This window comes from Apteryx mantelli, chromosome 1 (genome assembly GCF_036417845.1).
Source record: "Apteryx mantelli isolate bAptMan1 chromosome 1, bAptMan1.hap1, whole genome shotgun sequence".
In the NCBI taxonomy this organism is placed as follows: domain Eukaryota; kingdom Metazoa; phylum Chordata; class Aves; order Apterygiformes; family Apterygidae; genus Apteryx; species Apteryx mantelli.
In genome coordinates this window covers 215760311-215779126 of record NC_089978.1, presented here as the reverse complement: position 1 = coordinate 215779126, position 18816 = coordinate 215760311, and the positions used below count along the sequence as shown (strand labels likewise).

At 37.8% G+C, this 18816-nt stretch overlaps 1 protein-coding gene across 6 annotated transcripts in view; it reads right to left on the bottom strand.

The window, feature by feature from the left end:
* UPF2 (UPF2 regulator of nonsense mediated mRNA decay) overlaps positions 1-18816 on the bottom strand; it is a 70933-nt gene that overhangs the window by 9864 nt on the left and 42253 nt on the right. For all 6 annotated transcript variants that reach the window (XM_067317247.1, XM_067317261.1, XM_067317240.1 and 3 more), the window contains 6 exons: positions 18300-18483; positions 13929-14068; positions 12544-12648; positions 11094-11192; positions 9203-9370; positions 2907-3048 (listed from right to left, as the gene is read on the bottom strand). In XM_067317247.1, the coding sequence (XP_067173348.1) occupies positions 2907-3048; positions 9203-9370; positions 11094-11192; positions 12544-12648; positions 13929-14068; positions 18300-18483 (838 nt within the window). The remainder of the gene's footprint in view (positions 1-2906; positions 3049-9202; positions 9371-11093; positions 11193-12543; positions 12649-13928; positions 14069-18299; positions 18484-18816) is intronic.

Below are 18816 nucleotides of genomic sequence, written 5' to 3'. Positions count from 1 at the left end.
ATCATAGAGGAGCCTACACTGGCTAGTTTAGCTCTGCACATCCAACCTTTGGGCAGTTAAAGCTAGGTAGAGACATCCAGCTTCTGTCATTCGGTAAAGGTTCATTTCTCCAGGAATGTGAAATATTTATATATTCTGATAAAAAGGCTCCTGACCAGACTAAGTTAGGGGTTATTAAGTATCTGATGCAATTAGGAACACATCGCAGGAACCTTCCCAGAACCTACTGCCATACGGTGGCACGTCTGACCGAGAGCACTTCTGACCTTCCACCTGTGCAAGAATCTACATTGCTCAGCAAACACAGACAGATGGAATAAATGAAGGGGAAAAGTGGAATAAGCTGTTAAACAGATTATGTTTGAAAGTCTGCTCTGTCTGGTTCGCTAATCTCCGGTAATCTCATTGGAGACACAAGCCCATCATCTGCTAGAAACAGTGTTCAACTACTCCAGCAAAGACTTGCACAAGTCATGAAACTGAAGTCTTTAATGAGGTTCGATGGCCATTTACAAAATGCGGGCAAAGCGCTGAGTAAATAAGCTATCCACCCGATCTCTGGGAGACAGGGAACAACTACAAATGATTTAATATACAATACTGATGTCAGTTATTAAACCAGGTATTCATACTCTGTCTACTCCCCTGCGCACAACTGGATAAGGCAAAGGAAGCCGTTCAACACGTTAAACGGTCCATTTTTGTAAACATCAGGAAACCCCATCTTGCAAAGCCAGTCTGTGCATCAGGATAGGTCTCTAAGAGAATGACTAGACACGGGAAGAAAACAGGAAGAGATTACGGTATGTTGGCAGCCAGGCGCGAGAAGCAAGCAAGCGAGCAAGCGCGTGCACGCCGGTGTCTCTCCCCTTCTCAACACAGGGGGAAAAGAAAAGTTTGGGGTTTGTGAAAATCCAGGAGCAGAGAAACTGAGTAATTGAGAAAACAACAGACAGAAGGCAGGCAAGGGAACACAATGTATTAGCTGTGCTGAGGTCACACCACCACCCAACCTTGTCCTTAGTGCAGAAAAAACACCCCTGCATGGAAAGATATCGATCTCAACTAGAGATTCACCCTGTTCTCAATGCTATTTTTAAATTAAAAAACTCTTAAGTATATTATTGAAATATTAAATGATTATTTAATACTACTTTCAGCAGAATGAAGCAGAAGGAATGCAATTTAGCCTGTTTAATCAAATTAAAATATCATTTTCAGTTAGGTTTTTAGTGTATATGTTACCCAGATTAAAAAAAGGGTGAAAAGCGGTTTTTAAAATTTATATGAATAATGGAAAAAGCTATTTTGCCTGTGTTGATTTTTCCCCTCTATTAATGCTTTATACATAGCACCCAGAAAGTCTATGGGAAAGAGCAAAATTGACCACTACCAGTTATCAATTGGTATCAGACGTCTGATTCATTTTATTATGACAAAATAAATGGGATCCTTTCTTTGGATGAGAAGTACAAGAACTCACCATAAATTACAGTTAGTCCATTTAATGTAGGATTTTATGAAGAGTCCCACAAGTCATATGACAAGTCATAACCCCCCAAATGCTCTGACTATTGCAAAAATATCAGAAACGTTCTTAATGAGGGGCTGGAAACACGTTGATGCTCTGAGACCTCACTCAAAGGTCTAGGTTGGAAGGCTCTTGCCTTTCTGCCTTTTCACGAGTGGGCTTCGTAAGAGGGGAGTGCCTCGGAGAAGAAATTTTGAAGCAGATTATGATGTTTAGTACTAAATATGAGTTGCATTACTGTTTCAGAGCTCTGTATGCACTCGCTTTGGAAGAATAAGCTTTTTTAAGATTATGAATTTAGGTCTTTCGTTACTCAAAATCCTGGAAGTGTTTGATTCCATAGTGTTTTTATAATCAGAGCTGCTTTAAATTTAAATTCCCTGCTTCTTGATGAATTGCAATCTTTCACTAAATACCTTAAATGGGATTTCCTGATATTTTACTACTTATATTGTGATTACCACAAGATTGCAACATCGGGGGGGGGGGGGAATAAAAAAAGAAAAAAAAAAACAAAAAACAAAACACACCCAAAACACACAGGATGAACTTTGGAGATGTTAAATGGAAAAACCAACCTAAGAACTGGGAACACCATTAGTTTTATTTGGTTTGGCCTTGTTTATCATCAGAGTAAGCCAAGGAAAGTTGAGTCTGACAAAATACATCAAGTGCACTGGTTTACAGGCTATTGCTGATTTCTTGTTTTAACAGTTTGCTTCAATTAGCCCATGTTCCCAAATACTCGATTTACATTATATATATATACACACACAAACATATATATATATATTTTTAAACTTGGATCATGTAATTAGTATGACACCTTCATTCTGTTAATATAGTCTCATGCTATGCATGTCGGGCTCCTAGAAACTTTAGCAGTATGAGGTTGAGCTCTGACCTTTGTGATTTCTTAGGCAAAGGCTACCACCCAGTATTTGAAAGTCTTAGCATGAAGATCCTAAATATCTTTCCCTATTAGTAAATTATTCTTTTTTTTTTTTTTTTTTTTTTTTTTAAGATAAGCTGCGCAGAATGAATTCCTCTTGTATCCAACTCGCTTCTCTTCCAGTAATAATTGAGACAATTCCATCAACAACAGTTTCATTTTGTGTTACATTATTTTATTTTCAGGGAAACAAAAAATCTCAATTCTTCCCCTTTCCTAAACTGAGTAGAAATGGTGAGATTTATTGTGGCCCGCTTAAAAGCTCTCTTTCATGGAAAACCTATGTGAACTTCTACAAGCACAGAATACAAGGAGTAAATACAAATTACTGAAACTGAAGTATAAATTTTCCATAAAGTATTAAAAACTAATATTCAGAGCTTGAACTGCTAGTTATTACAAATAATATTTTTGTGCTCATACCTTGGTAGTCCTCTTGTTCTTGCCGTTCATTGATATCCAAAGTGAGCTTTTTCATCCTCATTCTTTCCTCCTGTTCAGCTTGTTGTTGGTTCCAATGGTTTGCAGCAAGTTGGGAAGACATTGGTACATTCAGGATCTTAAACTGCAAAGTAAAAGAAGCCTTTAAGCACCCAGAGAAGCGAAGGAGAAGAGACAGACTTAAATATGTTTATTTCTAGGCTGCCTTGATGAGATACTTTCTGCAAATTTTTCTACTGGGAAGCATGCTGGTTTTTTAATCTACTTCGCACAATGAAGCATGAGAAAATAAAATATATTTAAATGTTCTGAAGACATGTAGAATGCACAAAAAAGGTAGATGTATTGTTAAGATAAAAAACTATTAAGCCAGAGTATTTATGGGAAGAAACCGCACTAAGTTTTCACCAGGAACAGATTGCTGTATGTTTTGATTCTTATTCTGATACAAGCTGCACTGTCTAGCTACCCTGCAAAGAGATCAACCGCCCCCGAAAGCAGAATTTCTACTGTTCTCTCTTGTGATAACGGAGGGGAAATGCTCTACAGTTTTCAAATACCTTCTGCCATTCCTTGGTCATGACTTCATATTTTATGAATGACTCTAGCCCCTCAGTGCTTATTGGTGAAGAGACAACTGCGGGGTCAAGTTTAATCAAATTTGATCTTCCCCTTTTCACCTCCTCCCCGAGCATTCACACCACCCATTCAACACGTTACATCCGATTTAAGTTACATCAAAGGCAAACTTGCTGTCTCGGAAAACTCTAGCTGAGATTTTCAGAGAGAGGCATATGGAAGATGCTCCTCTTTCCTCAGACTCCAAAAATGCAGGGTTTTATTTTCACAGGAGAATATTTTAAAATTATTCCAAAATAGAGAAGTGATAGTTTTCAGAAGTTCTGTAACGTTAAAGTTTGAAAATATTTAGAAAAAAATTCCACTTCCCCTTTTGATTGCATCTTCGCTAGAAACAAACGTTTCCCTGCTATACCTATGGCAGCGTGTTTAAAAATAATCACTCCCGGTATTCTAGGAACTACTGTGAATCCTGGTGCCTGTTCTTGTCATCTAAGATCTGTATCCACAGAAACAGAAACAGGCAGATTTGTACATGTTCTTTTTAGCTGCACCGTCAAAAGCTGCTGACAAAAAGATGTATATTATAAGGACCTCTAATGTGATGCTACGTAGCAAAAGCAAAATCCTCATAGTGCATCTTTTGCATTTCAGGTAACAATCACTGAAATCTCAAAAGTATCTATCACATAGCAGTGCCCCACTGGCAGCAGACTAATGAGGGACATGAGAGGACGCTGCGTACTCAAATGCAACATCTGAAAATAAAGAATGCAAATGACTGTGTTTGAAACGGCTAAGATCGACTATTACAAAGACTTGAGGGAAAAAAGCTGAATACAGTGAAACCGTATCAGCTAAAAGACTTATTTAAATGAGGCAAAGGATTTTTTTTTTTGCTCATTAGCAAGGTATCTACCAGTTATCCTGACTATAAATGCAAGCTTGTTGGATGTTGGGGAGGAATGGGAATAAAAATGAAAGTTATTTTAATTACAAAAAAAGTAAACTTTAGTTATTCATTGCTGAGCAAACGAAGCCAGTTTCCAGATATTCTGAAATGAACTTCAGGCGAATTACACAAATAACCATCTAATCCATCAGCAGCATCTCAGGGTAACAATCATTTCCCAGGCAAGGAGCTTAATGACATGGCTATCTTCATATATCCTTTATTTTTGGTCTGTTCTCTGGATTTATCAGCCTAATGGGATTGGTAAGTGTTTTCAGACAGAATGCTTAAAGCAAAAGAAAGAAAATGTGAAATACAGAAGGGGGAAACAAAAGAGATCCAGAAGACATATCACCGTATCGCAGCATCACTGATCTCAAGGCAAGCTGATGGCTGCCGTCCGAAATCAAGCCATCGGTGACTATTACTAAAGCATACGACGACCGCTGTGCCAACGAAACATTCCCAGTTTACAAATAAAGGAGCATACTTAAAACTTCTTATAAAAACTACAGAGAGAGAACATAGGGATGTCTTGTTCAACTGAAAAGATGGCAGACTTGAAAATGGTAAGAAATACTTCTTCCCTTCAGAAGACTGCATTAAGTTACAGAATTGATAAAGAGCGTCACCGAGATAAGAACGTAACACTCAAGGACAGATTCGACTGTTCTATGGGTATTAGCATCACTTTAAGTAATCTTGCTAAAATCCTTCAAATGAAAGGAAACCTGCTCGCTAAGAGGATACCTTCCTTTCACTGTCTAAACCTCCCTTTGGTTCACACCTACCTGGCATAAAATTGCTTGGGCATTGCCCCAAACGAACATCAGCAGACGGACCCCAGCTCCGACATCTCATGGTCACGTCTGAATTTCTCCATTTCCCCTTGTCCTCTCACACCTTGGGGATAATTCATCGTGCTATAGCCCGAGTTCGCTAACCACGGGGGAGCAGCAGTTTTACTGCTAAGAGTGCTGTAGGTTTTGTCATGCAACGTCTTTGCTGTAGCAGACGGGTCAGAAGCACCATGACACTGCTCTACCTGGCAGCCTGGCTATCACGCATTTTGGTAAATCACAGTGTGACAGCAACGGATAAAGCACGGTGTCCTTGCTCCTATCAACCTGCGGTGGATTAGTAATTCAGGCTGCAGGCAGCTGGTTAGCAGCAATCACGAGGAGCGCTACACAGCGTTGCTCTCGTAGCCTGGCACGTGAGCCGAGCATTTAGTGACCGGCCCGCGCTCGCCAAACATTAACCTCTGGAAGTAAGAGCAGCACATTTTATTATCATCGATAAATACCTTTTTTTTTTTTTTTGGACATGATAATGAGGTGGTGCCGCTTGTTCTTCTAGTGATTACTAGGATGAGAAATAACTTTCAGCCTTCCAGGTTGTCTGCGAATTTTGTTTGCTTGTTTTTAAAAAGCTGGAATCAGACGGCTATCGCTTAAGGGTAAAATACGCATCCATCACTTTAAAACTCAGTGCACACTGCTCACTCAGATTTAAAATTAAGTAGTATAAGAAGGAGCAACTACTTTCTTCTCAACTCCACCTCTTCTTTCCTGCTTATTTTTTCTGTTAAAGCTGTCCATTAATGTATTTTGTCTGAACACAAATTCCGGACAAAGAAGCCTTTCACTGACTCAGGAACTGAAGTATTCTATAAAACAACCATTTTTTACATTTCTAGAAACACCAAACGGAGCTTTGGCAGGAAAAGCCTACTCCCAAAAGCAAATACTGGGGGAAGGTGGCAGGGGGACAGGACTCCCGAACAAGTTCGGCTTTCTTTTTCAAGCCACAGGTTGTCAGCAATATTTTCCCCTCACGCAGAGTATGAAGCTCCTAAAATTCCTGATAATTGCAGATATTCCCAATAAATCATCCTGAAAAAGCTGAATGCAGGGTTTTTTTTTTTTTTGAACAGAGTTCTCTCAAATCCCTTTTCAGCTCAGTGACAACAGTTAGAGCTCCCCACTCGAGACTTCTGCAAGAATTTTAATGCACTGTTCAAGTCCCAGGAATCAGAGCAACCAAACAAGTTTAATAAGGAAATCAATTAATCATCACTACTAAATCCAAGTATGGATGTGCCCAAATAGGTAGCACTCCTGAGACTTTGAAAGCACTTATTTAACACAGCATTTGCATAAGAGAAGGATTAAAACTTTTAAAAACAAACAACCCCCCCAAACCACAGACGTGCAATCACAAACTCTTACTGCTTCAAGACTTTTACAACAGACCTTCTCACGTTCTGCACAGATGCCATGAATACAACACGAACTCCTATAAGCTCCTGCACAATTCATTAGATTAAAAAGCAAAGTAAAAAAACCCCTCAAACATTATTACAAAAACCAGTAGCCCCAGTAAAGGCAAAGGAGAAAACATTATACAGAGCAATAGGAAGAAAATGATCAAGCAAAATATTTTTAGCCCAAGAATTTTGGCCCCTTTATTTTCCTCTCAACAAATATTTAACAGATGAAATGACATTTTGCATGACTAACATCTCATCATTTTATAAGATTTTCCTCATTAATGCACCAACTCTTACAGCTATATTCTTGTTTTATTGTGCATTCACACTGCAGTGAAGTTTGGGGATTTAATCGCTGTTTCATGTCTGCAAGTTTGCGTATTTTTGCAGCACGTGCCAGAACCAACTTTCCACCCATCCTACGATCAAGGTTAAATTGTTTTAATCAACAGCTAAGCAATGCATTTGGTCTCCGATAACATTTCACACCAAAACAAAGTTCTAAATCTACACCAAACCCAATGCTAACTAATTGTCTGCTATAAAAAATGTCTGCAAAGGCCTCTTGGTGAAGTGAACCACGCAGCAGTCACTCTATCAAGGTGTGCTCCATAGCAAACTCCACCATTTCCAACTTTGCCTGGTCAACCACGACCCTGCACGGCATTTTTGCAGCTGGGAACCAAGACTGCTCTGAGAAGACTACAGAAGCTTAAACTACTACTTTTCTACTATCCCACTCTTTCTACTTAAAGTACTATTTTTATTACTCCTACTTGTTACACAGAATAAATGATAAAGCTTCCAAAGGTGCCTCCTAGCTGTGCAAGCTCTCTTCCCGAGGAGAAAAACCGAATGGCAGTTTTACAATTAGTAGAAGAAAGCAAGCTCACGACCATTCCTCACCCCACTTAAAACATTAGACCACCACAGTTTCAACAGTAGTGTTTTTCACAGCCGAATAATCTTCTTTCTAGACCCCTGCGTACGAACAACACTGAGGTCTTAAGGATGCTTCTTACCTACGTTATTCTGGTTCACCGTGTGCACACAGATGCAACAAATGTGAAACAGCATCAAGGTGGATTTCAAACAACTTGCTGAAGTTCATGCAAGTTAAGCTGAAATATCCTACAGCATGTGGTTATTTAAGGTTTAAATTTCAGCCTGAACAGTGCCTAAGAATAGCACCATGAGGTTTATTACCTCACAGATTTTCACTTAAATCATGCTAAATTCACACACAATTTTTAACTGCCTGCTCAGAAGACCCAGTCTATATTCACACGGGGCAGGTTTTCCTCATTTCCTTCCAAATACTTGATACTAATATTAAGGATGCAGCAAGGCATATTGTACCTTTGATTCCACCACCAACTTATCTGCAAACTGTACAGATATAACTGAGGACACAAATTAATCTCACACACAGATTAAGTTAAATTAGATTTTTAAAGTGTCTTTCATTCACAAGAAGAAAAAGACTACTTCAGTCTTACGTCCCTCAACCGTTCTACACTACTGTCAAATTTCAGGTAACGGAAGTCAGAATAAAGTGATGCCGTAGGTCTGAGTACTCGAAAGGTGAAGACCTATGGAATAAAACACTGGTTCGCTTTTGCTTTCCCCATTAACTCCAATCACTCATTCTCATCATCCATATACACAACTGAAATGAAAAGGCTTCTTTAGAGGCCATAAACCATGATGAGAAAAGTGTTTTCAGTGTTAGGTATTTATGTGTATACTATTCATTTGCATACCCAAGAAAATTCAAACACAAGCTAGAGAAAAGAGCCAAGACAAATGTATAGTTTGGCTGCTTGAAGTAAGGATTTTGTTTTATCAGTGGGTTTTCTTTGTTTTATCAATATGATATCCATTCAAGCTGCTCGGAGAGACTCACTCTGGAAGAATCCCCTAAAAGAGCCTTTAAAAATAACAGCTGTTTCCCAAGCTGAACAAATTCAGCCAAGTGGCAGTTGTGCAGAAATTTGAATGTAGCAAACATATATCTTGATTTGAAGCTGAAAACGCTGCCAGCAAAATCTGTAGAGTCCTCAAGATTTTGAGATATCCAATCTCCTTTGGTTTCCTACTTCTTTTAACTTTCAGTAGCAGTCCGCCAACTGCATGGGTTCATTTCCAACAACCATGTTTAAAATGCTTGTGTGTTGTACACACAAGACACATTGCTGTCCCTTTGGTCTAAGGAGAAATTACCATAAATCACAAAATAAAGTAGTAGTAGTATTTAATCAGAGAACTGTTTTATGTGATTTCTATTAACAACCAAGAAATCCAGGAAACTACATTTAGTATTTTCTATTTACAAAATTAAGATGCCTGCATCCTATTTTGAGAAAAAGGATGAAGAAAAAGTTTCTGGGACTTTAAAAGTCATACAGAGTAACTTTTCAAAAAGTTAAAGCATTGGGATTTTTTTATTTTAGCAATATCTATGTAATCTCTTACCTGCTGCTTGTTGCCTTTTCGTGTTAACATGACAAACGGCATTGTGTCTCCGGACTCCGATTCTCCTTCCCCACCTCCAAGTGGGGGACCCTTCTTTAGCTGACTTTTGAGATGCAGAGGAATAGCAACATCCAACTGATGCACTTTAACAGATTCTCCACTCCTTTGCTATTAAAAAAATAAAGAAAAAACTGCAAGTGATCAGATGCTAAAAATACCAGAAAGCCTGGCAATGTTCACATTTTCATGACTGAGAAAAATTTAACCTCCCAAGAAAACAGATAGTAACAGACAAATAAATTCACTTGGTTTTATTACATTATCCTTTGGTTTCCTTGCTTGTGGAGAAGAAAGTTACAGGTACAGAATGTTTCAAATCTTAAAGGAATTTTGGAAAACTTAACCTTTGAAGGAAACAAATCAAGAGATTTGATTTGAGACACTTGAGAATGCACAGTTTAGATCCAGGGTTTTTTGTAGGACGTTATTACTGCATTCCAGATTCAGGGCTTGCAATACTCAATACTGAATTATTTATCAGGTGCAGCTGAAAAAAATATCTAGTATTTACAGGATTTAAGATATCAATGCAGTTACATTTTAAGCATATTGTATGCCAGGCTTGGATAGCCTATGGATAAAGTCAGAAATGTTGTACAGTATCTGATGCAGCTGTTTTTACTGACTTGTCTAATAAGATACCTCTCAGCATCTAATATAATTAAAAGCTGTTTCACTATCTAAACACTTCCTCCAGTCTTCAATCTCAGACATGGAAACAAAACACTTTTGCATTTTTCCTGTATAATCAGCGACTACCCTACCTATGGGAATTTCAAATGAAGTTTTGAAGTTCTGTTCTCTATGTTGTTTCCATACCCTGCCTCAGTTCTGTTAACTGTAGCTATTTTGTCTGTCAAATTGTTTTAATTTAATTTAATCCCACAGTCTCAGATTCAGCATCAAATTTCTGAAATACATTGATCTCACATGCCAGATTAAACAGAAAATGCTAGTCTGAAACAAGGGGATTTTTTAAATAAATAATTATTTTCTAGGAAAGAAAAAAAATTTTAATTTAAAAAAAATACCTCAGAGTTTTTTCTCTTTACAGAGAATTAGTGAAACAAAGAAAACCAAAAAACCCCACAAAATACAGTTTCTAGCAAAAGCCACTTCTAAGAAAGTCCACAATTGAGTGCAGCAAGGATTCAGCATGAAGGTGTTTCTAAATGCTTTACTAGTTAGATTTAATTAAGGCTTCAGTGAATCAAAAAAAATTTTTTTAATACAAAAGAAAGTCTGTGGATAATGTAAAGAAGTCCATTTAAAAAAAGGTATCAGCAGATGAAATATCAATTTTATTTTGTTATTTGTTTGCTTGGGGCTTTTGTTTGGGGCTTTTTGTTTAAATCTTTGCAAAACTACTGACACCGTTTCAACAATCAGAATCAAGTCAATCTCTGTTTTTCTCTGCTCCTCAGCTGGCAGGAGACAGATACATCTGAGTAGTAAACCTACTCAGAGACAACAGTTTTGCTCGGTTTAGCCTTTATATCTAGAATATTGTGGTTATAAGGCAAAAAGAAGAAAAGCAGCCCACTATCAAGCTGTTCTGATTTTCATGACAGTTTTTTCCACTTCAAGAGACCTTATCTAGAAAGGAGGACAGCACAAAGCCTTATTCAGAGAGGGAGCAACAGACAGCAGTTGTGCAGAAATGGAAGTCCACTATGGCACAGAAGAGGCCAAAAGTAAGGAAAAGAATCCATATTGTTTGGTATAGTAAACTATGCATTAGTCACTTATTTTCTTAAAAATCAAATATGGTCCATTAGTGTGACAGTAAGTCACATTTATTTAATACAAGAAAAAAAATTAAGATTTATACCTGAAGATTTTCCAGCATCATTTTATCTAATGCCTGAATGAAGTCTTCATCTTCTGCACAAGGGACATGCTTGAGTCCTCCTCCTTTAATCATTACTTCCTAGTACAAGGGAAAAAAAATGCATTAGATTCATTTCAGAAATATGAATATTCAGTCTAGAAATGAAAGAAAAAATACCCTCATTGCTTCCATGACACATATAATCAAAAGTTTCAAAATTTTCAAAAAATAAAAAAATTTAAAATAAATTGTTAGAGAAAAAGGTTTCCAACCCGGACTATTTTCTTCCAGAAATACTTTCTGAAGTTTACCACTACAATTATTACGAAGGTGGACTACCAAAGATATTCTGACACACTTGCATATGTCATTTTAGATATGACAACAATACAAAGAAAAGTCTCTCTATTCCCCACCTACATGTAATTTATTCAACTATTTTTTCCTTGAAGTCCATATAATTAGCCGGTTTCTTCAGTAGGAAGACTATCCTTCAGCATTTGGAGAGTCCCAGCTGACACAAATAGCACTTAACATGCCTCTTAGTACACAGATAATGCTTATACAATGGGATCTGCATCACTGTCTCATAGCTTTTGGGAATCTAACTCCGCACTATTCCTTTTTTTCCAGTTTTAAAGCGGGGGGAAAAAGAACCCAAACCCCAAGACTTACAAAGAAATACCTTCCTAGGTCAGCAACATGTACTATTGTAAAGGCATTAGAATCGAGTGGGTTTCAACAGCTTACTAGGACCAAGCAAAAGCCATCACTCAGGAGATACTGGAATCAGCTTCCCACTTCACTCATTTCAGCTTTTCACAGCAATGCTGTTTGTTCCCATGCTCTAAGCAATACTGAAGTCTCTTCCAAACACTGATTAACAGCACAGACCACAAAAAACCCTGCTTTTATATACAGCTTTTCAAGTTAGCACCTCAACACGTTGCTCTGTGATGATCATTACTTTCCTTACTATGCAACTGCAAGTTAGGCGCAATTAGAGATAAGTTCTTTTGCTATAGATGTTATGATCTGCCTCTCCCAAATCTATATTACAGGAATCTTGCTCTTCTTGGTTTGCCTCCTTTTCACTTCTGAGATCTAGTGCAGAGCAACTCATTTACTTTGTTGTACCACATCAGTTTGCCACTATTGTTGGCATGGCAAAACCATCATTTACACAAGCTTTTCTAGTCCAGCTACCTGTGAAAATGCACAGTCCTACAACATCATCTTGTAATAAAGTTGATGGCATGAATGTTTACAGAAGGTAATAATGAAAGCTTGTAAATACAAAAATAAGCTCAAAAATGCATCTGAAAGAACAGTAGGGAGTGTTCTTACTGTGTTTTCCTGAGGTAAGTTATGAGCAGCATTGGCTAAAAAGATTCAGTCAAAAAACAGAGATGCAAAAATCAGTTCACTTATCTAAAGAAACCATACATACTGTATTCTCCTCATCTGTTTCATTTTCCTTATTGGAGTCTGTAAGATAATCAGTGTTTTCTTCCTCTTCTTCTTCACCCTCTTCTTCCTCATTGTCAGAGCCCTCCTGCAATATTCAATATTTAAAATTTGACAGTATAAATTTTGATTATTTTAAAGAGAGAGTTACACATATTCACTATTTACACCCCCCAGAATACAAGGCACTATACAACTGATTTACTTATCTTCATCGACAATGTGCTGCTGTCCGTTTCCAATGATAAAAGCACCCAACACACACTTTGCTTGAAAAAAAATCCACTCGTGTCTGATTCCTTGCACATATTCTGTACATCTCCCCCTCACAGCTGTTCAGTTCAGTCAGTAAAGCTGCATGTTGTGTTTTGTATTTAATGATTCATAGTAATCTACAGCCTGAACTCAGTCAGCCTTATCTGGCATTTTCAGCAGGAGGGTTGGATGAGACAGTTTTTAAAGGTCCCTTCCAACCTCAACCATTCTATGATTATAATGATATCAATTCTTGGGTAAAGGCACAAAACCAGACAAACTTCAGAAACTTTAAGGCTGGGAGGCATGGACTGAAGGAAAGCTTACTAGTAAACCAATCAACCAACCCAACTATAAGAAGGAGAGAGAAGAGAAAAAGTAAGTATACACTAAATCTCTACAAATTAATCAAAAAAGATTCTTCTGCAAGAAATAAGATGATTTTAATACAGCTACTTATCCAGTAAATTCTCTGTCTCAGGTCATAAATTGCCACAATAAAATGTTCTATTTGCTTCAGAAGTGCTTCCTATTTCCTGAATAAATTCATTTTCTCATAATATTAGCATTAGCATGTCAACTTTGCTGTGTCACAGTGACAAGCTGGAATTTCTACGTACACGCCTGCTTTTTTACTGGCTACACCACTTTTAGTTCAAAAGATTAGTGGTACAGTAAACAAGGAAGGCTGATACACATTATAAATCCTTTATTTATTCATATTATACAGGCATACCTTGGACACCTGTTGTTCCTCCTACGATTGCTTTGACATCTAGTCAATACATTTGCTCCTAACAAAAGTTACAGAAAGTGCTCTGAAAGTGTTTTTACACCAGAACACTAACGGCAACACACACCCTGATGGATTGAGCAAAACGTCAGGTTCAAGTTTCTGCCATAATTTCTCTGGAATAAGCCTCACTTTGTATTCAGTTTGCACACATAAGTGACTAGGACAAACACTGTTGCCAGAGCATTGACTTGGTTGTGCATATCCACATTTCATCTGCTAACTCTGACACACAAGAGCTTCAGGGAGTCTCAAATTATTGACTACTGAATTCTTTTTATGCAAGGCTAACACAAAGCAAGGAAAATGATTGAGCTCACCTCTTCCTCTGGTTCATTTACTTCACTTTCATTGCCAGATTGTTCCTCTGTCTCTGCTCCACCTTCTTCTTCCTCTTCATCCTCTTCTAGATTCTCTCCTTCTGTAAGGGAATCTTTGGAATCTTTGTCATTCACAAGTCCTGAAATTTGGAAAAAAAAGAGAAATAATTAGAACAAATAATAACCTTTGCCTGTACCATTAAAGTTGTACCATATGTGTAAGATCACTTCGAAAGCCCATTGCTACTGAGCACTAAGTAAGCTTCCGATGGGTCATAATATTTGACTTTGGAGTGAAACATTTTCTATATATATATATAATTTGTAAATAAATGGTAGCAAGGATAACAATTTCCTCTCAAAAAGGGGGAAAACTTTATGAAGAATGTTTAAAATCTTCCGTAGAACAGCGATCAAAGCACTGCGCTACACAAGCGGCTTTGAAACGTCCCAAAACTCAGCGTGCAACCTTACTGAAAGGCACACTGAAATATGAGCACTAAAATCACAGTATGTGCAAAAAATGGCAGACTCTAGCAGGCACCAGGCCTCGGCAGTATTAGCTTTAGTACTTCACACCGCTTCAAGAGAACCCTGAGTTCTTAAAAGAGCACTTCAAAGCATTCAGAGAAATGCCTCTTTAACCCAGCTTAGGTACTCCAACTCCTCCACTGTTTTTGCCAACACAGAAATCACAGCTGATGGTACTTCAACTTGTTATAGGTCAATCAGCAGTTTTGAAAGAGCCATTTCTCAGCCTACAATCAAAGTGTTTCAGAAAGATTTATTATGCACTTGAACCTATGAGGATGAACTAAAGTTCCCTGCATAAAGTCTGAGAAATCAGAGCCCCTTCCAAAAACATTATCTAGTGTCTTTACCCTACTTGGAGACAGGACCAATAGATCTTTCACCATGTTTGAGTTCGCCCTGCAGTTTTCCTTACTGACCTGCTTGCCACCGCTACCCCTCAAATCATCTGAGTTTACTTTGTGGGCAGGGAGTCAAGAATAACTCCCTAAACCTTTGCTTTCCTTCATTAAAGTATGCGTCAAGGTAATTTCCCTTATCTATACTGTTCTTTCAGTAGTGAAAAGCAAGCTTTAACACCTTGACACTAACGTCTGAAATTTTAAAGGCTTTTGGAAAGTATGCTGCAAAGTAATTTTAATTCTGATTTATAGCATCACATTGTGTTACACAACTGCAAGAGAATTGCGCTCCATTTCAGTGTCCAATTTAGTCTTTGAGAGAGATTATCAGAATTGTTTTCAGAGAACATATTTAAGAATTGAGCATGGTTCTGAAATTCAGAAAAACACAGTTTTTAGAAAACAGCTATTGCAGGCATTAAGCTATCCAATGCAAGACAGAACAAACTTCCAGCATACCGTACTCTTTTCATACACTCTTTTAAATTTTTTTCATTAATCTCCAAAGCCACTTAATCCTCCAGAGGATCATGGCCTGAGCCCGCAGAAAGTGGCGCTGATGCCAGCCTTCTGCAACAGCGCAGATCCAAGCCAGTAATTTTTCAAAGATTTTGTCAAGGAGTAAACACGCTCACTATACAGTTTGTCCTTCATATTTTAAAATTATACAAACTATACACTTAGGGCTGACTGTTAGCTTAGGGCTTTGGAACAGCAGAGGAATACATAAAGTCTGTGCTCCTAGCACTCCTTGTTTGTTCTCTGCTATAGGAAGAAATACTCTAATCCAATGAATCAGTTTAAGGCTTGGAGACTGCGGTCACAGACCATTCACTCATTTTCTGCACGTGTGTCCGTACATACATGTTTTGGGAAGAATGTCTTGGTTTTACAGTAGTTATGACTCTTACAATGGGACTTGCAGTGGAGCTCAGCTCACTGAAGACTGATCCAAAAGCCCTGTCTATCAGTCCCCTGAGAACGTCATATTTTTACTTCCTAACTCTGGCTGATTTGTCCCGAAAGTTTTTTTTGGGGGGGGGCGGGGGGAGTAGTAACATGTACGGTATAAGTATTTAGGAGGTTTTCAGACCAAACAAGCTATCAAACAAGCATTATTATCCAAAGATATACCATGAATTCAACAGCAGAATACCTAGTTGTCATTGCATCTGTTCAAATAAATACTGTGGTTTAAACTACTTCTATTCATTGAGTGACACAAAACTGAATAATCCTTTAAGTTTAAAAGCAGTACAAAAATGGTACTGTTTAGGCACTCTGATACAGCAGTTACGGCCAAAATCATTCCTCAGTTTCACGAGGGAATGCAGACCTATACCGCTCTTAACCAGACGTCTGGATTCTCAACAGAGAAGTGGTTTGGGGTACGCAAGATCTTTTTTGCCTCAACTCCTGATGCCTTAAAGGGATGCGACATGCAGATACACACAGTCAGGTCTCTTTCAAAGACCTCAACACCTGACAGCTAAGATCAGGAAGATCAGCTTTAGGAAGAGGTGAATCTTTATTTCTGTCTAACTTAAGCATGGCTGTAAAGTGAAAAGCATGTATGGCCGTATGGTATTTAGTGAGGATTTCAGTTCTGTGTGAACACACACATTTCCTCCTTCATATACCAGAGGTTTCAAAGCATCCTTTTTCCTATTCGGAAATATCACGCTCTTCAGAATCTGCGCTGCTCCGTAATAACACAAGAGCTGCTTTGGAATGGCTCTCAGCGGTTTCTCACCCGCACACCACCACCAGCGCGGCACAGGAACCAGTGGTCAGCGCCCAGCTCGGGGGCTGCAGGCAACACGCCGCCCCGGTGTCCTGCCTGGTGTTACACTTCAGACTGCTGAATAGCAAAGCACGTCATCTCTAGCGCAATCCCAGCGTATATATAGGTTTAATGGCAAACGAGTAATATCAGAAAAGCAACTTTTTTTTTTAAAATGTTTCTTTTCCAACACTGGCCAATACTCAAGTGAGGAACCCCCACTGAACTATATTGCATTCTACTGCTAAAACAGTGATTCAGAGAACAGAAGTTATTACGATTTGCATGAAGGAAATGCTGAACATCTTTCAAAAGAATATTCAAATTTATGTAGCTAGTTGTAAATTACTGCTTGGCTACTATTTTGAGATCACAAAAGCTACCAATTTAGATCATACCATAATGAATTATTTACCTGCATCTCAGTTATTACATAGATAATTCTGAAGCATGTCAATTATAAGAACAGCAAAATTAAAAACACAAATTCCTCCCAAAATGCACGTCACAACATTTTACCTGGCAACTGCATATACTCATCCCAGTGGATAAAAGGATTATTTTGAAAATTGGACTTGTCTAACTAGAAGTGCTTATAAGGCTATAATTAACACTCTCAAATCTGAAATTCATATATAAAGGCCTGCCACAAAAAAAAGTCTTCAAATAAAAATTTAAAATTAGAGAACAGATCCATTTAATGAGAAATGAGCACCTTAGTTTCCAATAACTACTAACAAAGGCTGTATATGAAAGGTTTTAAGGTTAATACAATGACAAACCCTACCCAAGTGTCCTACACAAACAACAACCAATCTTTCTCCAGCTGAGCTGTGCTCCACACCTGACATTTGTTCCCCAAACTAACCAGTTTTAACACAGATGTCTTAGAACAGTTGATAAACAAACATCACTGAAGACTGAGCAGGATTTATTAGCTAACATGCAGCCTAGCTACTACATACGTTTTGAGAAAAAGACAGTTTAATAATGCAACCAAAGCTCAAACACATGAAAAGAAGTCATCCTCTCGCTGCTACTGGAACATAAGCCCATTTAAAATTATTTGAAGGGAAATATAAGACTCAAAGTATCTGACAGCATTTTAAAAGCAAAACATGTTCTCTCCTTATTTTACTGTAGTTTCACACTAGTCTTACTTTAACAGCAGCTTTAGTCAAGTCCAGAACAGGGGAAGGAACAGGGAGTTGCAAAAGCCAAGTAACTGAAGCACGAAGCTGGCTTGCATCAGTGCTCAGCAATCAACAGGCTCCAGGAACTGAGTGGGCAGATATTCCTTGCCTTTTGTAGTAAAGCTGGCTTGAACTTCCTAAATTTTTTCTGAGAAAATTTATAGTTTTCTTTCTCACCCTTTGCACCATACTACTATATACGCACCAAATACTACGTTCATAGTGTTCATGTTGACAATTTTTCTTTTTACTCATATCAATTTAGAGTTATGGGGACTCTATTTGGAGATCAGAAAATGCAAAAAAAAACCCAAAAAACAAACAACCCCCCCCCACACCTTCATCACACTAAAAAGATCAGAACATTAGAATCACAATAGTTACCTATCATTGTGATGCAAATGATAACTTTAAGAAATCCAGGATTTGTCAAAAAGACAATTACTCTTTCACATATCCTTACCTAATTTTATTAAGAATTCTCGTTCCAAGTCTTGAACCTGTCTGATAGCTTCTTCCAGAGAATTGCAGAGCTTTATCTTTGGTCTCAGCAGTTCCAGGGTATCACTGATCATATAGTCAATGTCTATAGGAAATGGATGGTCTTTTGTCCACACATCCAAACTTTTTTTCCACCAAACATACCGCTAGAATACAAAGTATTCAAATGAGTTATATGCATGTAGACATTTATAAACTATTTACCTTATTTAACTACTTAACCTTGTAATGCCTAGCCACATTTGTTCAGTAGAAAATACAAAAGATCTCAAATCACTAATCTTCTATTTCATACAATTATTAAATATTTTGAAGGTACTAAAGAAAAAACCATACAAAGGCTTATATCATTTAAAACCTGGATTTTCATTTTAATTCTGTCTTTGAGTTAGAGCCACAGACATTAAGAATATGCTCCTTTTATCTTAACAACTGCCGAAAGTTGGAAGACTAAACAAAGAAAGTGCTGACGGGAAAGT